This window comes from Pipistrellus kuhlii, unplaced genomic scaffold, assembly GCF_014108245.1.
Source record: "Pipistrellus kuhlii isolate mPipKuh1 unplaced genomic scaffold, mPipKuh1.p scaffold_m20_p_1, whole genome shotgun sequence".
Taxonomy (NCBI): domain Eukaryota; kingdom Metazoa; phylum Chordata; class Mammalia; order Chiroptera; family Vespertilionidae; genus Pipistrellus; species Pipistrellus kuhlii.
The window spans coordinates 173,959,457-173,986,990 of NW_023425404.1; the positions used below are offsets into that span (position 1 = coordinate 173,959,457).

At 35.3% G+C, this 27,534-nt stretch overlaps 1 protein-coding gene across 2 annotated transcripts in view; it reads left to right on the top strand.

Annotated features, from left to right (window-relative positions):
• Positions 1–27,534, top strand: part of KCTD8 (potassium channel tetramerization domain containing 8) — a 169,645-nt gene that overhangs the window by 22,937 nt on the left and 119,174 nt on the right. The window contains exon 2 of one of the 2 annotated variants that reach the window (XM_045572988.1): positions 9,600–9,704. The exons of the other annotated variant lie outside the window; for it this stretch is intronic. Within the exon in view, the coding sequence (XP_045428944.1) occupies positions 9,600–9,634 (35 nt within the window). The 3' untranslated portion in view covers positions 9,635–9,704. Of the gene's footprint in view, positions 1–9,599; positions 9,705–27,534 lie in introns of those variants that run through there. 2 annotated transcript variants of the gene reach the window in all.

Genomic DNA, 27,534 nt, shown 5'->3' on the forward strand with positions numbered 1-27,534 from the left:
GTTCAGGAGAAGGAAAAATACATTTTTGTGTTTTGGACCAGCCCTTTGAATAAACAGAAATGTTCTACATTGAATTTCAAGCAAATAGCTTTATATTACATTAAATAATTGAAATAATTGACAATTTAGCCAGAAAAATTATAGCATTAATTTTAAATTGCATTTTGAGTGTCATTGTAGTAAGTGATTTTCTTTCCCATTCCATTATCTACTTGGAGGCCATTCTGTCTGATTAAATACTCTTAAAATTTGTACTCTTAGGTCAAGCTCTGCCTACCAAGCTTATCAAAGAAAATAAAATCTTCTAAGAATCCCTTTCACAGAAGGCTTACTTTTCAAGATGTATGGCTCTGTGCTGTCTTCTTATAAATGTATTGCTTTTAGAAGTTATACTAACTCTTTTGAGCCATTAAGCTAATGCATAGCATCCTACGGATACTGGGTTTGAGATATTATAACTTGGGAATCTATTTATAATATCGATCCTTTCCTCACTAGAATAACACTTTGGCCATACTTGGGAGTGCTCTGAGATAACTCAGGGGGTCAACAAAACGTTGGTAGCTGGAGGTGGCTGGAGAGATAATTTTGATATATGAAGTAGCTTATGAAACAATGTATCTTGATTGCTACCTTAGTTAATTGTCATAATAATCTTTTTAAAAAATATTTTTGTTGATTTTAGAGAGGAAGGAAGAGGGAGAGAGAGATAAAACATCAATGACGAAAGAGAATAATGGATCAGCTGCCTTCTGTATGCCCACACTGAGGCTCGAACCCGAAACTTGGGGATGTGCCCTGACTGGGAATCAGATCATGACCTCCTGGTTCATAGGTTGATGCTCAATCACTGAACCATGCTGGCCAGGTTCTCATAATAACCTTGTAAGGTAGGAGCAGGTAGCCCCATTTCCAGGATGAGAAAACTGAGTTTCAAAAAGTTGGTAAATTCTTTCCTCTGATACATTTTTAAAACAATGATATTTATTGGAGTGACATTGGCTAATAAGATTATGTATCTTCAAGTGTAGGATTTTATGACACATCATCTATATATTGCACTGTGTGCCCATCACCCAAAGTCAGATCATCTTCCTTCACCATATATTTGATTCTCTTTGCTTTTTTTACTACTCATTGCACCTCCCTTCCCTCCGGAAAACACCATACTGTTGTCTTTGTCTATGAGTTTTTGTTTGTTTTTCTCGTTTGTTCATTTTTGCCTTCAGGTGTATATTCCACCTATGAGTGAAATTATATGGTTCTTAACTAGATCAGTTTTTAAAATTAATATAAAAAGTAGATATCTTCTCCATTGATCACATGGATAGCTGCTCTCAAGTTTCTTTCCAAATTATTTACTCTGTCCAATTATTACACAGTGTTCTACTCTAAGTGCTTTATATTTTATTCCACATTCAAGGTATCAGAATTTTGTCTTCTTGTAACCTATACCAATTGGTGGTCTAGAGCTACTGGAGCAATGTACCACAAACGAGGTGGCATCAAACAGCAGAAACATGTTCTTTCACAGTTCTGCAGAAGTGTCTGCTGGACCATGCGCCCTCTGAGACTGCATGGAGCCCTTGTTGTTTCTCCCTGGTTTCTGAGGGTGGCTGTCAATCCTGCGTCCCTTGACCTGCAGCTACAGCACTCCACTGTCTGCACATGGCATTCTCCTCATGTGTCTGTGAGTCTGCAGATGGCATCCACCTTTCTGTATCTCTCTCTCCTCTTTTTATAAGATACCAGTCATATCAGAATGAGGGCCTACCCTACAACAGGGTGATCTTATCTTAATTACATTGGTAACAATCCTATTTCTAAATAAGATAATATTCGAAAGGCCTGGGAGGATTTAAAAGTATCTTCTTTGGCAGACACAATTCAACCCATAACACCATGTGTACCATATTTGGAAAAATACAATGTTATTTAATAAATTATGTATTTTGGCATTGTTTTTTCAGATATTTTTTTTAATCAAAAGATGCCACAAATAATGGTTGTATGGAAATAATTATTGCACCTTTTATAAATGTTTTTCCAAGTTTGTTTCAAGAAATACAAGTTTTTAAGATGCTCTGAGAAATATGGAGTGTTGTAGATAATTGTGAGATATTCTGAACCATATTCTACATTTTATGTATTCTAGTGCCCCTTAGGTTTTTAAAATCCCTAAGAAGTCCTATGTAAAATCAATTGAATCTGCTGAAACCGGTTTGGCTCAGTGGTAGAGCGTCAGTCTGCGGACTGAAAGGTCCCAGGTTCGATTCCAGTCAAGGGCATGTACATTGGTTGCGGGCACATCCCCGGTAGGGGGTGTGCAAGAGGCAGCTGGTTGATGTTTCTCTCTCATCGACATTTCTAGGTCTCTATCCCTCTTTCCTTCTCTCTGTAAAAAATCAATAAAATATATTAAAAAAATAAAATACAATCAATTGAATCTAATCCTAAATTTCCCAAATATGTTTGATGTTGAAAACTCCTTATCATGTAACAATTTTTATTTTGCACATCTATCTTGGGAAATGCTGAATTAGAAGATCACAACATTAATATTATTATCCCTTTTCATTAAAAACATAGGCAGATTACTTAACCTTTGTATGCTTCAGTTTTATCAATTGTAAAATGAAAAGAATAATTGTAGTTATATTATAAAAAAAATATTAAGACAATTAAATGAAAAGAACAGGCCAAGAGCTGGATGAGAAAATGGCTTAGTACATGTTTATTATTATTTTGAATAGTATTATTATAGTCAAGATTTGTCACCAGGCATTAGTTCAGAGAGATGTCAGGATACATCAAATAAAGGTTTCATACTTATTAGATTGAACACAATTTTTATCTAGTTCAAAGAATGAAGAGATTATGTATTTTATTTTGTAAGTATTTAAGTACTTTAGCTGTTTTATAGTAATACCTCAATAAATAAAGAAAAAAGGTTATATTAGAACCAGTTTAATGGGTATGGTAGGAGGGAATTGTGCAATACATTTTAGAAATAGTTTTGTGGAGAATCATTAAATTAAGGTTTCTCAGTAAGAATACTAGTCATTTTATTGTGCTATTAATAAAAATGATGCCCTGGAAAAATTGAAATGTAGAGGCTGAGAGAACTTGCAGTAGAAGCCCCAGAATGCTTTTCTTTGGATTTTTGTGTGTTTGCTTCTGTTGTTCTTTATGTAAAGAAATCAGTTGATGATTCCCTTCCTCCCTCCACCCCCTCCGTTTCGCAGGTGTTTTATTTTATTACTTATTCCAGACCTTGTTCTTTTAAAATATACAGTAAATTGGAAACCTGCTCATGAGTGTTACTCAGTTACTTTTAACATTATAAAAATGGCTAAAAGATTATTTTTTCTGAAAATTCTTGAGTATATGTTTCTACATGGTTAAAATTTCTAGCTCAGTGGACAACATGTTACTGTATTATGTCCCATAAAGTGATACTTTTTTTTAAGATAAAGATAGCTCCCAAATTGCCACTTTTCAACCGTTTATTAGTCTTTAAATGGCCCCCCTTCCCCAGTCAGTTTCACATAATTTCTCCAAATGGGTACTGCCATTCCTCTTTCAGGTAGGCCCTGAGGTTAGAAGTTTGTCTTCCAGCCTATGAGAGGATGCAATCTATTTTCCCAGCACCACTTATGCTGCATGACAATACTCTCAGAATAGTTGCATACTATGTGTGAGGTCTCCCATGGGTATGTCAAAATGTTTCTCCATTCTTTGTCAGTCATTTCACTTACAAAAATTATTATGCAAAAAGAATAGTTAAAAATTTTCCACTCAAGTGGATATTCCTGAATTAGAAAATCTTTTACATTCATTTCTCAACTTCACAATATATTAAGCTCTGTCTGGCAGTGTCCTTTGAAGGAATTATTGTATTTTATTATTATTACTTTGTAATGAAAAATTCTATTTAAATGCAGCCTATTTACCAGGTATAGATCATCAATTTTTTAAAAGATCATACTACATAGACTGTATAGGCAGCAATAAAAGTACAAAACAAAAAAAAATTCATTTTTGTTCAATAAGTATGTAGGGATCATTTAGTGAGTCAAGGTCATAATTTTAACAAGTACTTTATGATGATATTTAGAAGTATGGGTTTGTGTTTAATAGACTGTCAAGTAAAATCACTTGTCCATGCCTGTACTTTACATACACTGTTTCATTTAATCTTCCATTGGTCACATGAGTTTGGTTTTATTATCCCCTATATTGCAGACAATGAAGCCAAGGTCCAAGGATTTAAATTGTCCTTCACAGTAGATAGATGATAGGGCTAGGACTTGACCTCAAAGTTGCCTGAAATCTCAGAGTATCTATTTCCTACTCTACTGTGCTGCATCTGGTTACATAAGGACAAAGAAAAATCAGAAAAATGGTCCTACCAGATTAACTCCTATGAGGTTAGGCAGTGAGAAAGTAGAACATTCCTTATAAAGAAGTATGGGGTGTGGGATGGAAAATGAGAAAATAAGAGAACTAGGATTGTTTGCAGGGAAATATTCTGATCATAATGGTAGGGCTTGATAGAAAAAAAAATTAGGTAGTGCTCGCTTCAATAAAAGACTGGAAATCATAAAATTGTATCAGTAGGTAATGAAAAATTATAAAAGGATTTGATCTAGATTAATGGAATGTCATGATGAAAGCAGTGAATTAAAAACACATGCGTGATAACTATATCGGTGTAATTGGAAAGTGGTAGACTTTGAAGCATTAAAATGAATTAGGAGTTTTCATAGTAATTGAGATGAGAATGATGAGAACTTAGACTAGGTTAATAAAATAGGAGATTTCTGATGCTGGTATCTTTCGCACTTGTTTTAGGAGTGAAAGAATAAAATGTGTTTTAAATAATTGGAAGAATTGTGATATTGATTGAAGTAAGGGCAATATAAAGCAGTACATTTTTGAGGAAGAAGAAGCAATAAATTTAGAGAGTTGTGGTTGAGGGTTGGGCAATGATTTAGATATGTCTAGTTGGCTATTACACAGATGGAACTGAGAATAAAGGAGAAAAATTAGTCATCTATATGCATTTAACACCCAAGATTTGTGTCCTTATGTTTACTTAGTTGTCATGCTTAATTAAAACATTTAACTACCCAACTTGAGCTCTTAAAATTAACCTGAGAACAGAAACATTTGTAAATACAATATGTAAATTTGAAGCTAAAAATAATGTAACAAAAAGCACAGATGGGATCTTCACTGGAATCATGAATATGTTTTTCAAATTTTTTTCTTCTCCCTTTCTATTTTTTTGTGAAGCTATCATTCCTATAGATACTTATGCTCTTAAAACCTTTTTGTAGCTTTGAGATTCTATACATCTTATTTGAGTTAAGAAAAGAGCCATATCATTTAATGCATAAAATTATGCTTTGAAGTTGACTGTTCAAGCTATATTTAACTCATAAATGATATCTATTATATACTCTGGGTGTTGTGCTGACTACCAAAGACGTGTCCCTTTTCTACCTTCAGCTCAGAAATGATATTCACTGTCTATCCACATCCTTCTCCTTGGATGCTATCCCAGTATGGAAAGAGAAAGGATACCCGGAGCAGTATAAAGAACGCAGAAATGTCTCAGTGTACAGGAGACATGATGTATTTTTTTTCACTGGCTGTAACTTCACAAAGAAATGCAAAATGGAAATGTTGATCTCAAAGAAAGCAAAGCTGCCAAAATAATCATGACAGTCTTCTAGGATGCCCACTCATGTTTTCTACTCTTGTTCACTTCCTGGCAATCAAAACTTGCCTGAAAAATGTCTCCGAATAAAGAGACATGCTTTGAGATGAGAAAAACCATGCTAGTTCTCATGCTCTGGAGGAAACAAGACTTTCAAAATACTTAGAGGGATAACTGATCTGATCCCTTGATCTAAAGCTGAACAGTGACAGCCATTTGACTTTTAATTTTTACCTTGGATTAAGATGGAAATGGATAACATTTTTCTTAGTATTTGGCCATGCTTTCCCCTACTGTCCTGTGATTTTAAGGACCTGGAAAAAAAAACCATATTGTTTATTGATTTCAGAGAGGAAAGGAGAGGGAGAGAGAGATAGAAGCATCAGTGATGGCGAAGGATCATTGATCAGCTGCCTCCTGCACCCTCCCCACCGGGGATCAAGCCCACAACCCGGGCATATGCTCTGACTGGGATCGAGCTGTGACCTCTGGTTTATAGGTCAACACTCAACCACTGAGTCACTCTGGCAGGGTGTGATTTCTTTTTTAACCTAAGACGATGTATGGATATTTAAAATCCTTTTTCTTTCTTTCTTTTATTTTATTTTTTGGTTGGAACAAAAGCTGCCATATTTGGCCATCAATATTAGATCCAAGAAGGTAGAAATCCAGACCTAAATTAAGAAGCCTCATAAATTTAAATTTCAAAAAATGAAAGTGCAGTTATCTACTTTGACCTGTAATTTCTTTAGGCTTTTCAAAGCAGCTGTATCCTAAGAAACCCAAATTCTTTTACTTCCAGCACTGCCAAGTGAAGGTGAACTGTGATTATTATGAAACAAGAGATGCATTTAGCACCTGGAAGTCTGACCTAAATTTTCTCACCATTTCAGGGAATGTTCAAAGTGAGATTGCTTGACATGCTTCATTACTTTTATGTGACTTCAAATATGAAATTAAATGTAAAATGATAGAATCTTGAATGAGTATGAGTTAGGGGATTTATCAAAATGTGAAACGTGAGGATTTTATAAATTAGTTATCCAGTTTATGTATCTCATTATCTCCTGGGGATTCTGTTCAACAGGCCAGCTCTTGTGGTCATTCAGCTCTTGAGGTCATTCATTTCCTCCTCAGGATTCTACCTCCTTGGTCCTGAGGTAAGTCTCAGATTATACTGAAGGGGGTGCTGATGTTTCAGGAGAAACTGTATGCACAGGGTTTATGCAAGTAGTGTCCCATTAAAAAATTATGTATAGCCCGGCCAGTGTTACTCTGTGATTGAGCATTGACCCATGACCCAGGAGGTCACAGTTTGATTCCTGTTTAGGACACATACTGGGGTTGTGGGCTCGATTCCCAGTGTGGAGGGTGCAGGAGACAGCTGATCAATGATCTTCTGCCATCACTGATGCTTCTATCTCTCCCTCTCCCTTCTTCTCTCTGAAATCAATAAAATATATATATATATATTTAAAAATGATGTAGAGACTTTAATATAAAAATATCAAATGTCATACTTGATTGTCCTCTTGGCGAGCCCAACCTCATGTAGAAATGGTTGGTGTCACTAGACAAAATGTTCCTGATTGGTATTTAAAAATTGTCTGTATGTATAGAAATAGGAATGAGATATGAAATATAATATGAACACGGCCAGGAATTTAGTGTCTAAAATTTAAGGAGAGTTGAATATTAGGATAAAAAGCCACCTGCTCTTTGGCCATTGAGGAGACAGTTCTACTCCATGACATTTTAAGGAGGCCCATTTCTTTTCAAAATACAGATAATCTTGTATTGGAATGGAAACCACATGTTTTTCAATGTCAAAATGATTTTGATTTTAGAGAGTAAGCCATTGAATCCTGGCATTTTATAAAAGCATCAGAATTATGAGCTAGGAGTGGATCCTGTTTTTTTTTTTTTTTTTTTTTTTTTAGGGACTGAATCCAATACAGTGTGGGGGCAGGCAGCTCTCCTGGAAGAATACAAAACAAATTACAAATACAGAATTAGTACAAAGTGAACTTATCTTTCACATGAGGGATTAAATTGCAACACATGCACATTGGGAAATATGACAACTGCCAGAAACATATCAAAATCCATAAAAACAGCAGTCTTTAAGAAATTGTTAATTGGCTACCAAGTTTACTTTTTTCACTACATTTTATGTTCCTGTGCTCTTAGTGTCTGCTAAGGGCTGAGTTGTGTTCTCCTTAGATTTACATGTTGAGATCCTAACACTCAGTATCTCAGAATGAAGATGGGCTTTTACAGAGGTAATTAAGTTCAAGTGAGGCCATTATAGTGGGCCCTAATGTAGTCTGACTGGCATCCTCCTAAGAAGAGACGATCAGGACATGTGGGACACCAGGCATGTGTGCTCACAGGGAGCGGTTGCCACCTGCCAGCCAAGGAGAGAGGCCTGAAAGGAAACCAAACCTGCTGACACCTTGACTTTGACTTTTCATGTCCAGACTATCCTATATAATAAAAGCCTTATATTCTAAGTGTTCAGTCTTCCGGTTGTTTGTTCAACCAATCAAAGCATAATATGCTAATTATATGCTAAGGCTGTTCAACCGCTTGCTATGACGTGCACTGACCACAAGGGGGCGGATGCTCCAACTGGTAGGTTGGCTTGCTGCTAGGGTCCAGCCAATTGGGGCTGAGGGAGCCATGTTTCATGCTGCCATGTTTCATGTTTATTTTCTGCCTGTGGATTTTTGCTGCCTGTGGATTCCTCTAAAGTTTTTATGGTTGCTTATCTTACATTTAAGTCATTCATCCATTTTGTATTTACTTTGGTGTATGATGTAAGTTAGTGGTCTAGTTTCATTTGTTTGCATGTATCTGTCCAATTTTCCCAACACCTTTATTGAAGAGACTGTCTTGATTCCATTGTATGTTTTTGCCTCCCTTGTCAAATATTAATTGGGCATAATGGTTTGGGTCATTTTCAGGATTCTCTATTCTATTCCATTCTGACCACACACTTTCATTGCTTGGTGCCAAAAGATACATTTATATCCTACATAATAAAAGGCTGATATGTAAATAGTCCCTTTGACTGGTAGTTTGGAAATTCAACCAGGAGTTTGACCTGGGGGCGGAGCTGGCCGGCCAACTGCCTGAGGCCCCTTCCCTGGCTGGCCTAGCCTGATTGGCTGTGAGTATGGTGGGCTGGCCGGACCCCACTCATGCACAAATTTGTGCATCGGGCGTCTGGTCATGGTACAATCTTTTGTCTATGCGTTTGTGTTACAAGGCTGAATTTATTGTGCCAGTGGATAGTAGAAGTGTTCTTGGAAACCACTTGTACACAGGGATGGCTGCATAATGGAAGCTACTTAAAATCATTTTAGTATATCTAACTACATGTATTACTAATTCAATTTCCCTTAACCAGAGTCCTGAAGTGCTTACAAACACTCCAGTGCTGCCTGACATGGGAAGCAGACCACATTTATAGCCAATTGCAGTTAAAATGCCACTTGCAAATTTTACGAAAATCTAAGTGTATACATATTGCTAGAGCCTCTCAGGGCAAGGAGGGAGCCTTGAAGCGTAGGCTTCTGGATAATCCAATTCCTTGGACTCAAAGAGATTTGCCTAAATTCATACAGGTTACTGGGGCCACGGTGGTAGGTCTATTGATGTAGTTTTCTTTTTCTTTTTTCAAGCATGGATTTATGCATTTTAATTTTTCTAATATAGTTAAGTGTCATATGACTACCAGTTTAAATTAAATACTAATTACTGATATTCTCTTAAAGACCTTATCTAATACCCTGAGGAATATTTATCTTAATATTTTTCTCGGGATAGTTGCATGAATAATTTATTATTTTCATTACTCTGTTGCACTAAGGTTTTCCGTGCTTAAAAGAGAAAATAAGCATTTGAGGTTGAAAGGCTGAAATTCAGATGACACTGCAATGAAATAGCAAATAGCAGCAGGATGAAAATGTAAGAAGTAAAATTGCAACTCCCTGAATTGTCCTTTATTTTGCTGCTCTTATCTAGAAAAGCTAAATAGTCATTCTATGTCATTTTTATTTATTTATTTATTTTTTGTCATACGGTTCTTCAAATGCCAGGTTTATTTTACCTTTGTGATTTCAATTCTTGCTCTAGAATGTAGATTTTTATATTAAAATTTAAAATGAAAAAATACAGGGGTCATGAAATACCCGAATGAATGTTTGTTGAACTACCTTGTGCTTCACTGTGTATTCAGTTTGCATAATTTCATGGCTCTTCGTAGACAGTTATTTGGGGACAGGTATGTTTCTCTTGGTAATACGAAAAATAGAATTCTATTGTTCAATACCGTAGTGGCATTGCAGTCTGGATGGAGCAGTGGAGTTATTTGAGACTTCGAGGAGTATTAACGAGGTGGGAATAAGAGGAATGCCTACCTAGACTAGTAATTGCTTTTGTTTAATTATGACTGAGCGTCCTCTGTCCTGTGCTAAACATTCTACACATGTTAACTCATTTAATCTGTAAAACAATGACAACATGAGTAGTATTCCCATTCCATTTCACAAATGAGGAGACCAAGGCTCAGAGAGGTAAAGTAACTTGTCCAAAGGTGACTTAAACCCAAGAGCTCCGATGCCTAACCTTTGGCCTATACTGCCCCTTTGTCTTTGATGGCATGCCAGTGATAGCTGTAAGCAGATGTACACCAGAGAAACACACTAAAAACAAGCAAGGATGAAAAGTCCAGTCATTCCAGAGAGTTTTAAAGGATTTGTGCTTCTGATAAGGTGCTTTAGAAGAAAAGTATTGAAAGTAGGAATCATAAAGTCTTGTTTGAAAGTACTTAGCATGATAAGCTTAAAGCATTTACTTAGCATACCAAACTGTATCATAAGTAATACATGGTCAACCTCTTTCCCCTCCCCCTTTCCCTCTATGATTCAAAGGTCTGGAGGGTGGATGGGCTGGAAGACATCAACCAAAGAACTTGTATGCATATATGCATAACCCATGGACACAGACAATAGGGTGGTGAAGGCCTGGGGCAGGAGACCTGGGAAGGTTAGAAGAAATCAATTGGGGAGAAAGGGGACATGTGTAATACTTTCAACAATAAAGCTTTCTTAAAAAAAAAATACATGATCAAAACAAAACCATAAAATTTATCCATTAAACTGAGATAACATAGCCATATAGTGAATTCCCATGAGATTGGCTGAGCTCAGAATTTAATGTGCTAGAAAAACTGCTTTTGATGTGTCATTTTCCGCCCCCCTTCTCTCAGGTCTGAGCATGGTAACAGCATGCTAGAAGAGATGGAAACTACAGGACAGGAAAATTATAGTTTTGACCTAAGTCCACTATATATGGAAGTAGTGGGAAAGTAGATGAAATCCTATACTTCAAAGATTTGTGTCTTATGTCAGATTCAGACACTCAAGAGATGCTATGGGATAGGCAATGTAAGACTTTATTTTAGCATTTGAAGAAACTTCATAAAAAACTTATTACAGAAATTAAATATGAGAAATGGAACCTATTTTCTTCTAGTAATAAAATAGTGCAGATTTATTTGAACAGAAACAGGCAGCTGAAATCTCAATTATACAATTTGAAAATGTACTATGAACAGTAGAGTTGGTATTAATAGTAAATTAACTAGTTTCTAAGTGGTGCAGGTCTCTTTTTATCACAAAAAAATAATGCAGGATTAAAGAATGATAGTGGGAAATTCAAAGTTATTTGTGAGTCCAACTGAAAATATGATGAGTTAGAGTCACTATTAAGATTATATTTATTTTTGCCGGGACTGGTTTGGCTCAGTGGATAGAGCGTCGGCTTGGGGACTGAAAGGTCCCAGGTTCGATTCCGGTCAAGGGCATGTACCTTGGTTGTGGGCATATCCCCAGTAGGGAGTGTGCAAGAGGCAGATGATCAATGTCTCTCTCTCATCGATGTTTCTAACTCTCTATCTCTCTCCCTTCCTCTCTGTATAAAATCAATAAAAAATATATTAAAAAAAAAGATTATATTTATTTTTAATACCAACCAGAATATGTGCTCAGAAAAAGATTCATCCCCATCACAGTGCAAGAGACAGAAATACCCTCTCACTTAGGTTTGGGCCTTTTCCTTCTGTTGTGTGATTAGTGCTATCAGACTTTAGTGAAAGCCTTACTCTGACTAGATTGCTTTAAAATCATCTTGTAAGGCAGCCCATGCTATTTCATAGAACATTTTTCTCCTTGAGTCCCCAAGCCATACGCTCTCTGTATCTTTATTTGATACCCTTTATTCTGCTGGAGGACCATCACTTGTGAATTGTACTAGCTTTTTCTAGTCCTTTAAAAATAGCCATTGGTCTTTTCTTTCCTTGAACCTTTGCCCAGGACAAAGGTTCAGCTCTCATCCCCTTCTGCCTCCTCTGTGATCTTGCTCTCATCCTCAGTCTCTCTCTGTCCCCTAGCTCTTTTGCCTTTACCTGCATCCAAACTAACCTCTCTACATGCCAACAATTTTTTCCCCCACCATTACTTTCATTTGAGTGATGTCTCTTCATTGATGTTTCTTTTCTTCCCTTCACTTGTAAAAACTAGTTTCCTGAATTCTTTGACTAATCAATGATCATTTAAGTCTCTGCAATATAGCTTCTGCCTTTCAATGTTTTACTGAATCTGTTCCATGGGTTGATAGGATGACCTCTTCAATGAGACTGCAGTGTTTGCGGTATGGATCAGCTCTCTTCTCCCCACCTGCAACTCTCTTCTCCTTCAGCTTCTGTTTTGGTCATCTGCATAGTTCTTTTTGTCCAAACTTGCCAGTTCCTTCTCCTCCTCAATACCAACTGTATGAAGGCTGTCTTAAAAGTTTTATCATCAAATCTCTTCTGACTTAAAATTAAATCCAACCTCCATACTGTGACCTGGTCCTGGCTATTTCTGACATCAGCTCATGCTTTTCTATTTTCTGACTTCCGCTCATGCTTCTTTGGCATCAGCATGCTTCAGGCAGTCACTGTGGCCTTCCCTGTGTTCGAAGAACCACATGTGGTCTTTCCTCCATGTGGGCTTAGTAAATGCTATACCTGGCTCTTCCCGTGCCTGGCTGTTTCATCAGTTGAAAAGTCTACCTTCTACAGAATAGGTCTGCCCTCTTGCTACCCAGTGAAGTCAGCTGTAAAATGAGCTTGTTCATGATGTCCTCTAGAGTTCGTTCTGGATCTTTACTTCTGTGATAGACCTAAATGACCTAAGATGATAGAGTTGAAAGGCCACTATAATGGCCATCAAGTGAAATACCTTCAAGTATCCCGTTTATTAACTCTGTGTCCCCAGCAACTAGAATATAATTGATGCACAGTGGATGCTTAATGAATATGTCAGTTGTCATCCTGTGACTTAAGATAAGTCACTTCTTTTTGGACTTCATCTTTGATGTTTATGTTTCAGTTTTGCTTCTTTAATTTCTGGTGAGTAGTAGATAGAAAATCTAATCCTTTAAAGGTAGCACATGTTAAAGAGATATATTTAACTAAGGTAGCAGATCACCATTTTCTTGAACCCCTGACTTAATGGGCTGCAGTGACTGACTTTTTACACGTACTTCCAAGGAATAACTTGGGCAGTAAGAAAAACAGATGAAAGGATTTCACCTCTAACAGCACAGAGCTGTATCAATTTCAGGTATTTACCCAAAACATGTCATTTTAAACATTTCCTTATGACTCTTATAAAATAAAATGCATTTCTGAGTTTCATTCTCTGAACCCAGGGATAAATATTTTAATCTTCTGACCATGATTTCTCTACAGGAACATTTGTTCTTTGTATTAAAAAATAGACATGGGCTAAAGGTAATTAGTCTCTCTTTTTAAATGTTGATTTAACTGTAATTCATTGTGCTTGAACTGCTTTATACACACAAATTAATTCCATTTGTTATATATATAATTGCAATAAATTGTGCTTGAAAGAACAGTTCAAAATTCTTGTAATATTTTTGCACATTGTAAAAACATTTGCCAGTATATTTTAGTTTTAACACAGTAGCCACAATAAATCCTACAGAAGGAATTAATTCCTTTTTAAGAGAAAGATACAACCTCATTAATAAAAAGATAGATAAGCAATATAGAAACACTCAATAATAATAATAATAAAAGTTATTAAAAGGTAACCACCCAGAAAATACTATTATGAAAATTATGCAGATGCTATTATAGTCATTTCTTTATGTAAGACTTGCCTCCATAACTTCATTTTAAACCCTGAGCATAAACTCTTACTTACCAATTAATTATTGTCTGAAGTGTATATGTATATGTTTATCTCTGTATGATGTGTAGATGTATACACTATATACACATACATATATTTTCTATTTACATATAAATGAATTGCATAAGTATATGTGCATATATTACCAATATTTTTACATGTACATATTATAGTAGTAAGCTTTCAATATTTTCTACTTTTGGTCCAGACACTTATAAAGCAGTTAAAATTATTTCACTAGTAAGCATGTGACCAATAAAAGGGACTATTGATTCTAAATATCTATGTGATTCCTTTTTCTGTAAACTGATTCATTTAGATTTGACATGATATCTTTCTTCATATCCAATTAATAGCAATTCATAAGCTGGCTAACAGAACCTGAAAATCTATGCCCTAAACAAATTAAGTGTGTGTGTGTGTGTGTGTGTGTGTGTGTGTGTGTGTGTTTTAAATATTCATGTACAGGGTTTAGGTGGAGGCATCTAGAAATTGAGGCCCTATCGTGTCCATTTACTTGCTGAATTAAACTAAGGTTTATGTGTTGTTTTTGTCTTTGAGACTTTAGCCTGGCTTAGAATTGTCATAAAAAGCCCCGAGAAGGAATGCTTTATCTGTCCATATCGTTCATATGATTGAAAAAAGGTGTGTGTACTGATTTGAGCTCAGTGTGGTTTTATGTTGTTAGACAGACTTGAGTTTGAAGCCAGGATTTTTTTTCTTGAGGAATAAAATTTAAAATAGAAATAATAATGACTACATGATGGGTATTTAAAATTTTAATTTAATTTTTTAAATTACAGTTGACATTCAATAGTATTTCATATTAGTTTCAAATGTACAGCATAATGATTAAGCAACCATACAATTTACAAAGTGATCCCCCTGATACTTTAAGTACCCACCTGGCATCAGACCTAGTTATTGCAATATTATTGACTACATTATAATTTGTACTTTTATTTATTTATTTTCAAGGTTTTCATTATTTTTTTTTAAATTCCTTTATTTTATTTTATTATTTTTATCTCCCTTATCATCTATTCTCCTACATGGGGGAAAGAGGGCCTCACGGGGTTTTGTGACAGTAAATACAATTATACATATTGCACAAACAATGGGCTTTTCTGGAAGTAACTTGCAAAAAGACCAAAGGGGTTCTTTTTCTTTCTTTATGAGTTTAGGTTTCTTTTGAGGCATATTTTGATATTTGTGTTGGGATTATGGAATTTGGCAGCTCAAAGAAAGAAAGTACTTAAATTCCACTTCTATGAATTATATACTTGGGGTAATGACTTGATCTTCTCTGGTTTCTCTGTTTTTCTGTCTGTATTAAAGGGCATAGTAGCACTTACTCTCAACTAAATAAGATGATGCAATTAAAAACTAGTCCTTAGCCGAAACCGGTTTGGCTCAGTGGTAGAGCGTTGGTCTGCGGAATGAAAAACTAGTCCTTGCCAGACTACTGTGGAATCAGTAGATGATATTTTCCAATTCATTTGAGTTTGCTACTTATAATTATGTTTTAGAGTGCATGTTTTGTATTTTGAATTAAATATTACTTTTGATACTTTTTAATGACTTATTGTAAGTAAATAAACATACAGTATGGTTGCAAAATATTATGCGCTCTTGGGCTCTATATTATCATTGATGAAATAATACTACATATTATCAAATTTAAAATAATTGGTGTGGCTCTGTGGTTGAGTGTTGACTCATGAACCAGAAGGTCAAGGTCACTTCCTGGTCAGGGCACATGCCCATGTTTCAGGCTCATTCCCTGTAGGGGATGTGCAGGAGGCAGCCAATCAGTGATTCTTTCTTATAATTGATGTTTCTATATCTCTCTTTCTTTCCCTTTATTTCTGAAATCAATAAAACAAATTATTTTTTTTCAAAATAACTGGAAAACTATAAATAATATTGATATTGACATACTAAATACCAGTTACTTTTACGTTAATAACTCATAAGATAATTTAATATTCTGACAATTACCCTTCAGAAACTTCATTGCTTATCCACAGTAGTTTTAAAAGATTCTCATTTGAATTTTATGCCTAGATTTTTTAAAAACAGAGTTGAATATCTATAATGTTAGGTAGGTAGATAGGCTTTTTACTTCCCAGTGATCTTTAGTAGATGCTCTGTTTTTGAAAATATAGAACATTGACTAACATTATTGGAGTAATTTTAGTTGCATAAGTTTTTTGTTTAAATATCTATTTTTTAGTCCCACTGGTGTGTGTACTACTGTAGTATAGGTTTAGAAATTTTTGACATTAATTTTTTCTAAGAATTATGTTATTTGCAAGACCAAATCGATGTTCTTTTTATTTTTTTAAAAAAAAAATATATTATTGATTTTTTACAGAGGAAGGGAGAAGGAGAGTTAGAAACATCAATGAGAGAGAAACATCATCAGCTGCCCCCTGTATACCACTACTAGGGATGTGCCCGCAACCAAGGTACATGCCTTTGACTGGGATTGAACCTGGGACCCTTGAGTCCATAGGTTGACGCTCTATCCACTGAGCCAAACTGGTTAGGGCTCAATGATCTTTTTAAAATAATTTTCTTTATAACTATAGGGAAATACCAATCCCTTTGTTTTTTTCCTACCATATCTTCTTTACTGAAGCCTGATCCTACATTTGAAGAGCCAGAAACGCAATAGTTTGCTATGATAATGCTCCTTAAGATACCTTCCCATCCAAGGCTATAGAACTGTTCTCACTATAATCAGTGCTTGTATATGGAAGGACTACATCTCTGCTGTTGTCACAATACTACATCTTCCCCACATTTTGTGGCACAGTATTTCCAGCAGGAATTGGGATCCAGTGTCAGCACTTTTCCCAATGATGACTTTGCAGCAATCAGTATTCTTGCTTTGTAGGCTGAGAGGAAAGTGCTTCCTTGTCCTTATGTGTTCTGACAATTTGATATATTTCAGTTTATCTCATGAATATCAGTGGGTGATATATTTGGCATTTCACAAAAATAGGTGTTTTTCAGCACTATAGTTTATAATAGACTTTATAATGCAGTGTTCAAGGAAGAAATTAAGGTCCATTGAGAACATTCCCTGCTTGTATGCCAGATCTCACCATTGTTACTCTTCCCCTCACCTGGCTATTCTCAGCTTCACAAGGTTTTCTTGGGTTTGTTTTTGTTTTTGTTTTTAATCATTGGCATGATCAAAAGTACTTACTAAGCATCTTTTTTTATGGTACTTACAAGAATGAATCAGCGGCTAACATTTAGATGCTCATGAATATCGACAGCGGAAACCAAGGTGCAATTCAGTCTTCTCTAAGTACACTCAAGCCATTTAACTACTGTTTGACTTTGATGCTGTGAATAATCAAATTCAATGATAGTTGAAACTGTGATAACTAAAATCTCAACCCAGCAACTCAACTTGTGTGTATTTTTTTTAGTATGGTATTTAAAAGATATGGTTAACAAATATGCTATTTAATAGATATTTAGTGTCTTGTTTTTTTTAAAAAATATATATTTTATTGATTTTTTTACAGAGAGGAAGGAAGAGGGATAGAGAGTTAGAAACATCGATGAGAAAGAAACATCGATCAGCTGCCTCTTGCACACCTCCCACTGGGGATGTGCCTGCAACCAAGATACATGCCCTTGACCAGAATCGAACCTGGGACCCTTCAGTCCACAGGCTGACACTCTATCCACTGAGCCAAACCAGTTTTGGCATAGTGCTTTGTTTTGAAGAGGTCTCATCACTGTAGGAGGTCCTTCTAATACTTCCAAGACCCCGGAGAAGGTCACATAGTACACCCATCCAGAGAACCAACTCTCTCTTCTTCCACAAATCTGAATGTCCTTCCTCAGCATCAAGGTAAGGAAGAGAGAGGCTTATTTAAATGTTAGTAAAAACCTATAGGTCCAATTCTATAAATTGAAATGAGCACCAGTCTAAATAATAAGATATGTATAGTTTAAGAGAAGGTTAAATAGAGCTGCTTGACCAAAAATTTGTTTTCAACTTGGCTGCCAAAGTTTCTGACATGTTCACTATTGTCAAGACTACAAGTCTGCTTTTTGGTGCACACTGAGTTTTGGCATGGGCTGTAACATTTAGACTATACCTGCTGTTTGGCTTTAGCTTCAGGCTCAGGTTTTAGAACACTAATTTGCTAAATGCCCTATCTGTGTCATTTTTGGCAACCTTGAGCTTGTGTGGGGTCATAAATATTACCATCGTATGATGGCACATCTAATCAGTGTAACAATAATGCAAAGTATATTTGTATTAATTAAAAAAAAATCTGAACATGCTTTATTATTTAAACATTTTATTTGTGGTAAATAGCAAAATTTATCATCTTAATCATTAAAAGTATACAGTTCTGTAATGTTAAGCATACTCAGATTGTTGTGCAACTCTTTTAGTCAATTTTAGCTGCTATAACAACATACCATAGACCAGTGTTTCCCAAACTTTTGACCCCTCGTACTCATGAGAACGTAGAATTAGGCGTAGCTAAGCACAGTGCAATGCATACCCCCACCAAACTATTCCCGTACCCTTAGGGGTATGCGTACCACACTTTGGGAAACACTGCAGGGTCTTATAAGATACCAGACATGTAATATGGTTTAAATTCAGAAAGTTTGAAATCTCCAACTTTTTTCTTTTTCAAAATTATTTTGTCTACTCATATTCCTTAATATTCCATAAGAATTTTAAGATGAATACTGTACTTTATTTCTGCAAAAAGTGCCATCAGAATTTTAATAAGGATTACATTAAATCTGAAGATCAGATCACTTTGATCTGGGTAGTATTGGCATCTTAAAAATATTAAATCTTCACCAAAACTAGTTTGGCTCAGTGGATAAAGTGTTGGCTTGTGGACTGAAGGGTCCTAGGTTCGATTAGGGTCAAGGACATGCACCTGGGTTGCGGGCACACCCCAGTAGGGGGTGTGCAGGAGGCAGCTGATAGATATTTCTCTCTCATCAATGTTTCTAACTCTCTATCCCTTCCTTTCTGTAAAAAATCAATAAAATATATTTTAAAAATATTAAGTTTTCTAATCTATAAACACATAGCTATCTTTGTTTGCTTCTTCTTTAATTTCTTTCAATGTTTGGTAATTTTCAGTGTATAAGTCTTTTACCTCTGTGGTGGTTAAATTTATTGCTAAGTATTTTATTCCTTTTGGTCCTATTATAAACGGAATTGTGTTCTTAATTTCCTTTTCATGTGATTTATTGTTAGTGTGTAGAAATGCATTTGTTTTTTTTTTGGTGTTTTTGTATTATGTGACTTTGCTAAATTTATTTGGTCTAAGCATTTCTTTTTGTATGTGGAAGAAAAAAAATTAAAAATAGGTATTTTTAGAGGTAACTTAAAGTGAAAAAAATCTTACATGATTTATACACTGAAGTAAAAGTTAATGTGAACAAAAAATCTTACAAAGAAGAATATTGTGGCTTCTAATTTTATTAACAAAAATATTTATTAAAAATTTCCAAATAAATATTAAAATACATTGAAATCTAATAGGTCTATTAAGAGTGATTCCATTAACTAAATAGCTTTTTTTTTTCTTTACATAACAAAAGTTAAAGAAGTGAGAAACCGAGAAATGTTTCAAGAAAACAGAAATAATTTAAATAGTTTAGATGTCTGACTTAATCTGTTTTTTGTAATTTGGCAATCTCCACTTGTTTTAAAGGTCAATTATTAACCATAACAATCTATACATATAAAAGACTGTTATGAAAAGTGTCCCTGGGTGTTCGACTGTGAGACCGGGAGTATGATCGCTCACTATGATGTGCGCTGACCACTAGGGGGTGGCACAGAATGAAGGAAAGCCCCGTAAGGCCCCTATCATCCCTGATCACTGGCCAGGCCTAGGGACCCTACCTGTGTATAAATTTCATGTACCTGGACTCTAGTAACATATATATATATAGGTATTGTGTGAGGGATGCAGATATTTTTCATGTATTTATTCTTGTCTTTATATATTGATTTCACAGAGGAAAGGAGGCAAGAGCGATAGAGACATCAATGATGAGAGAGTATCACTGATTAGCTGCCTCCTACATCTCTCATACCGGGGATAGAGCCAGCAACCCCTGTCATGTGCCCTGACCAGGAATTGAACCATGACCTTCTGGTTCATAGGTTGATGCTCAACCACTGAGCACACCGGCCACCCTTCATGTATTTATTCTTTATGCTGGATCTACAACCATAGTTTTTCATTATAAACAATCAGATAACCAGAATTCTGATATCGCATCAATTTTTTATTATTATTAATCCTAGTGTCAAAGCTGCCATAAAACATTTAAAATTCTCTTACCTCTTCTTAGAAACCAGGCTTTCTGAGAATCTGTGAAAACTGATAGCCCGGGGTCATTTCTGTTTTATTATGTTCATGACTTTGAACATGACTTTATTTCTTACTACAATAGTAAATGTGTCCCACACGATTTTTTTTGTGTGATATAAGAGGGCAATCCTGCTTATTTTGTTTGTTTTATATAAGGAAATCATAGGAAGCCTAACTTAAAAATTATTTTTCATTTACTATGAATACTCATGTTGAAAAACAAAACAAAACTAAGAACCTACCAAATCTTGAAGTCCTTTATCCCAGGATACAAAAATCTTTGAAGCCATTTACCCATTCTTGAGAACTATTAGGAAAGGATAATTTGGGGAATTATTAATTCTCATTTGTGGTTTGATCAAAGTTATTATTATGTAACCAGCATATTGTAGTGAGAAAAAAATAGGAACTTTGAAGTGAGACAAACCAGGCTTTAAATCCAAGCTCAAATAGCATTTTCATTTTATGAATATTAGTTAATTGCATTAAATTTCAGTTTCCTCAATATTGACATGAGTGCAAAGAGATAACTCATAAAAAGCAAATGAAATAAATGCAGAGAGCCTCTATTATGAAACCTGTCACATATTAGATGCCCAAGAATTAATTATCTGTTTTTAAAATTTATCTATGACTTTCTCAACAGCCTCTAGGTCTACTAAAATGTAGGTAAAATTCTTCTTATCACATGCCAACATGCCTCTGTATCTTGATTGTCCTTCCTCTTCTGGGAACACCTTTATCTACTTTTTTTTTTTTTTTGCATTAGTCTACACTTAAAATTTGTGTCTACCCATCAGTATATAGGAAAAATATCTTTCATCATCTAGAAAGTTATATGTAATCTAGGCTAACAAACATTGACCATTGCCTACATGATAGACTGGTTTTGAGAGTTTCACAAATTCTACTGAGAAGTCTGTAGATTCACTTACCTTGCTACCTATGTAGCTATCTGAATGATTTTGTGTAATATCTAAAGAATTGTACTTGGAGAGTGGTGGGGAGAAATAGACTTAGGCATCTTTAACGAAGCCTGGTTTTTCAGTGCAACAAATGGGATGTATGAAATTTCTCAATGTCTAATCCAGGGATTTTTATCATAACTTGAAGTATTACCTGGATGTCCAAAATGTGAGTGATCCAGAGAGGGAGAAAGAGTAAGAGAGAAGAAAATGGAGATGGGCCCTGGGAAAGAAGGAAGGAAGAGAGGCAAGAAAAATGGAAAGAATGAGGTGAGAGGAAAGAAAACTGGTCAGCGTTTTTTGTTTTTTTTTGTTTTGTTTTTTAATTCATTTATTTAATATATATTTATTATCTGTTTGGTGCCAGGAATAATGCTAGTCCTGGGCAAATACTGATGATTAAATAATAGTAAAAAATAGCTAAGCTTGTATAGTACTTACTGTGAGTCAAGTCCAAGAATAAGCACTATAAAAATATTAAGTCATTTATCTTCATAACATCCCATGAGGAAGGTATTATGTTCCTCATTTTTCAAATGTTGAAACTGAAGAATAAACAAACAGACTATAGTATATACCTATAGTCACTGAGTGGCAGAGCCTGGATTCGATCTCAGGAAGCCCTGCTCTGAAGCCCTTACTCTTAATCACAACATCGCAACACTCTATTAAACCTTCTTGAGGGACCATAGTCCATGAGTCTAAGGGGAGAGACGTAAAGGAGAGGGACAATTGGTAGACATCTGTTAAGATGAAAAATGTGGGAAGATAAGGGAACACACAGGAAAGATTTCTTTCCCCTGGGAAGGGATTCGTTCCAGAGAAGGCGAGGTTTGTACCTGCTGATGATTCATTGGAGTTCAGCCAAGCAAGAGTCAGAAGAAGAAAGCCCAAGCAAGGGTGAGCAAAGGTACAGACTTCGCATTTACTTTATATAAAAGAAACGGCATTTGTACCAGCTGCATCACGCTGTATTATTGAAGAGAAAAGGTTCCCTCTATATTTTACTTGAGCTGCTAAGAGCTATCATGTGGATTTCAAAAGCCATTGATACAGCTGGGATTTTAATTATAGTTGTGCTGCAATAAAAGATAATGAGCTATATCTCTGTACCAAGCATGCGACTTGTAATGATATCTCAGGGTTTTTTTTTTTGTTTATTTGTTTTTTTAAATTGAAGCAGTGTCTCTGAAATGTGGCCTGATTTTCAGACGTATAAATTAGGACACAAATCTGCGCTTGAAAAAAAAAACAACAAAAAAAACCCATCCTGTTATTGGCTTTAAGACCTTTCCTTTTCAACACAGTGAATGATGTTTATTAATCTGAATTCACTGAATTGTGAGTTGGATTTGTTCGTAAAGTGACTGAAAGGAAAAGTAACCCAGGTTTCTTTCTATAGAAATGAATAATCAAAAATTGAATGAACAACATGAATAAACAATGAATAAACAACAGATGTTCTCTTTTCCTTCTTCTTGAGTGCTTTACCTCCCTTCCTTCCCTTTTATACTCCACCTGTTTCTGTAACATCTGGCTCTGCTATCATCCCTTCTATAAAGCTGCCTTGATCTCTAGGTTGATTCTGTAGTCTTTGCCTCTGTGTTGATCGGGCAGTCTTCCTCCACACTTATCGCCCACACCCTCACTAATAGCTTTAGCTCACCAGTGCATCTTCCTTATAATTATGTATAATTCTTAGTACATGTGTTTGCATTTTTTTTAAACTGTAAGCTCCTTGAGGGTAGGGATTGTGTTACTGGATTTCATGACACACTGTGCTTATTAAAAGACTGAATCACCTAATGCCACTATATAAACTATTATCTAGTGGGGAATTTTGCTATTTTAGCTAGAAAAAGCAAATGCATGGCTCCTCAGAAATACAAAGATTGTTACCAATATTAACCAATACCTTCTTAAAAACAAAACAAAACAAAACAAAACAAAAAAACATTTTGTGGTCAGGATTAGCCTCAGATAAGCAGAATGTAACGTTAAGCTCCACATAAGTTTTTCGGAGCATAAATTGAGAGAATCTGGAAAGAAAACAAGGATAAATCACAAAGTTTAAAAACTGGGTAAAACATATTCAAAGAATAAGTAAAGGAAGAGAGCAGATTCAACCAAGTCACTAACAGGGGAGATAATGCATTTCAATCTCACAGGGCGTTGGGATATAAATTCTGTTACCCATTTGCAATGGATATGCCAAGGTACTGCCATGTTGTAACACAGAATAATATAACTAGAGAGAACCACTCAATAGTATGGACTTTATTTGCAAACTTGTTTGTATGTGTGTGTTTCAGGATTGGGGGTCACATAATAGATACTTTGCATTCTCCTTCATAGTATGTTTATTGGAGCAAACTTCAGTGCCCTTAATGGCTTTTGTCAATATACTTTCAATGACTGTCTATATTCCATTTATTTTCAGTCCATTCACTCATCAACTACTTATTGAAATTGCTGTGTGCCACTGCTGAAACTCAGTGCTCCAGGGATGTAAGAGCCAATAGATAAAGTTCCTGCTCTCATGTATTGGGTCGGCAACTAAGTAATTGCGGGTTGTACACATATATGGCTTCAGTTGAATGTTTATGTTTGCAGACGTAGTACAAATGTAAAACACATTTTGTTATTTGATAGTTGGCTATTCAGCTGTTAATCAGTAAAAAAAGTTTTTTGATCTGTTTTGTAGTTTTCGTTTGGCGTTCGTTGAAAAATGGAAAATCAAAAGGAACATTTTCGTCATATTTTGCTTTTTTATTTCCGCAAAGGGAAAAACGCATCACAAGCTCATAAAAAGTTATGTGCTGTTTATGGTGACGAAGCCTTAAAAGAACGGCAGTGTCAAAATTGGTTTGCCAAATTTCGTTCTGGTGATTTTTCACTCAAAGATGAAAAACGCTCTGGTCGTCCAGATGAAGTTGATGACGCCCTAATCAAAGCAATAATCAATTAGGACTGTCACAGTACAACACGTGAGATTGCAGAGAAGCTTCATGTATCACATACATGCATTGAAAATCACTTAAAACAACTTGGCTATGTTCAAAAACTCGATACATGGGTTCCTCATGAACTGAAAGAATCAGTTAACACAACGCATTAGCAGCTGCGATTTGCTAAAGAAACGTAATGAAAATGATCCATTTTTAAAACGACTGATAACTGCTGATGAAAAATGGGTTGTTTACAACACTATCAAGCGGAAAAGATCGTGGAGCAGGCCAGGTGAACCAACTCAAACAACATCAAAAGCTGATATTCATCAAAAGAAGGTTTTGTTATCAGTTTGGTGGGATTACAAAGGAATTGTCTACTTTGAACTCTTACCACCCAACCGAACGATCAGTTCTGATGTCTACATTGAACAACTAACGAAATTAAACAATGCAGTTGAAGAAAAGCGGCCCGAATTGACAAATCGAAAAGGTGTTGTATTCCATCATGACAATGCAAGGCCACACACATCTTTGGTCACTAAGCAAAAATTAATGGAGCTTGGTTGGGATGTTTTGCCACATCCACCATATAGTCCCGACCTTGCACCATCTGATTACTTTTTGTTTCAATCTTTACAAAACTCCTTGAATGGTAAAAATTTCAATAATGATGATGATGTCAAATCGTACCTGATTCAGTTTTTTGCTAATAAAAAACAGAAGTTTTTTGAACGTGGGATTATGATGCTGCCTGAAAGATGGCAAAAGGTCATTGATCAAAATGGGCAATACATTACAGAATAAAGTTATTTAGTTCCATGAAAAAATTGTCTTTGATTTTCTTTAAAAAATCCGCAATTACTAGTTGCCGACCCCAATAACTTACTTTAAAGATATAATTTTTGCGGCCTGTTGGTTGGCTAACTCAATATTTATTTCCACTTTTTTCTCTCTACCTCTAAGTATTAAGGCTGGAGAAGAAAGACTTTCTCTACTTCTCTTCTAGGTAGAGTTGATTGGCTGATTGGCAATGTAACATAGTTTAGCCTGTGAGGTTTAAGTATTATATGCTTTTTTTTTTTTTTTTAATATGAGGACTAATAGATATTGAGATTTTTGACCAGTATCTCCCTTTTTTTCTACCTTGAAAAATGATATATGAGCTATATCTGCCATCTTTGCATTTGAGAATGCAAGCAGCATGCTAAGGATGTCAGGACAGAAGTATGGAAAAATTCTGGGATCCTAGTGGCATTGTTGAGCACCTAAAGCCATGTCAGCCACTACTTATCAATAGACATTATGTAAGAACTCTTATTTGCTCATCTACATTAGTTCAATTTCCTGTTATTTATAGCCACATAGAGTCCTGATGTTATTTATTATTTAGCCAGCTGGCGACTTTATTGTCTTTAGGTTACTTTACATTTTTCTAATTTTAAAATTATACTAGAATGAATAATATATGCAAAATTTTCAGCCCACTTGTAATTATTCTGATAAGTTTCTAGATGTATAATTACTGTATATAGGGCATGGTTTTTGATGCAGTTTGGCCATACTTCTAACTTGACAATTTGAAACATTTTATAATCTCAGATAAAAGGAAGTACCCAATTTAAATGGCTAGTGCTTTTTAACTATATATTTTCAACTTACCATGTCCTTTAAGTACATGTGAGTTTTGATATTTCTAGGTAATTTTAACACAGAAAATATGATGAGATTTGTGTAAATATTCATGAAAATTCCATCCAACAGGTATATGATATTTATTTTTAAAAATCTCAAATGAGCAGAAAAACAATCCAGTAAAAGTAAATGTACTCATCTGTTATAATCTCTTTCCTTTTATTAAAAAATAATGGTTATCAAATCAGTTCAGCAAAACTGAAAAGCCTTCAATTGTTTAAGTACTCCACAACTTCTATATTTTGCTCATAAAATGTGTACATCCTACCAGCAGTTTGGAATGTGTTGGTTTTCTCTCCCCTTAAACATACTCTTTTCACATTTTGAAATATGGAGCATATACTGAATTAGTAATTATTCTTAGCTCTCCTTTAGAGAAAGAAATAAAAAACCTTTCCTTGAGGAATTGTTTTCTGGAATACTGAAAATGACCTAAGTAGCACAGATAACTCTTAACGGAGCTTAAATAAAATTCAATAAAAAGGAAAAATAAATAAATATGTCTCCAATCAATTCCAGAAAACTATGCTAAGGGAATACTTCTCCTTATTAATGTATTCTTTTTCCAGTAGAGTCCTTTTATGCAGCAAGTACTCTAAATTCCGCCTCTAATGAATAGGAATAGTTTCATTTTGTGTCTTCTTTACATGGGTGTGTATTCAGCTACTAGAGTAGAGTCACAGGTGTAGAAAACCTGGATGACCAGCTAACATGTAATGCTGCTAAAATGGACAGAAGGAGCTGAGCAGTGTCTCTACTGATGACTCACTGAAGTCTGGTCAAGTGTGAAATCAAGTTAGAAACACCCCAGCCCAGTTACCGAGATGTGCCAGAAGGTAATATTTCTAGAAAGTGTGTTTCCTTAACGTTAATCCTTTCTCAAAATATCATTGCCCTTCTTATTTAATTATAATATGGGTTATAGTTGCTCTCTCTGAATCAAGTGATTTTGAAAATTCTGAAGGGTAAAGATGAGTCCAGCAGGGTTTATATTTTATTGTCTCTGTGCTTACTTCTTTATCTTATAGTTTACATGACAGCTTTTCCCCTCAAAAAACCTGTTTCTGATCTAGGTGCCAACATTCATATTTATTTTTTCGCTGCTGACTAATGCCAATGTCAAGGGATCTAAAGCACAGCAGGTTCTGTATTTATAGGGGTTATTCTTATACTAAATATGGACCTCACCTTAATCCCACCAAAAATAATTCTGTGCTTGGAGATCCTGCTGTGAGTTTAGTGTCACTTATAGGGGTTATTCATATACTAAATGTGGACCTCACCTTAATACCAACCAAAAATAATTCTGTGCTTGGGCATCGTGCTGTGAGTTTAGTGTCACTGAGTTTCAGCAGTCATTGGCTGAATTCCAAATTATGGCTCATGCAGAATCTGATTTGCTTTCAGGAAGGTATAAACCAGGCACTGATGAAACTGGTCAAGAAGCTAAATGTGATATCTGTGAGATCCCAGCTTTATCCTTAATCTCAAACATTGGCCATAACTGCCCATATCAGAGGATTTCAACTCAATTCCACCTTT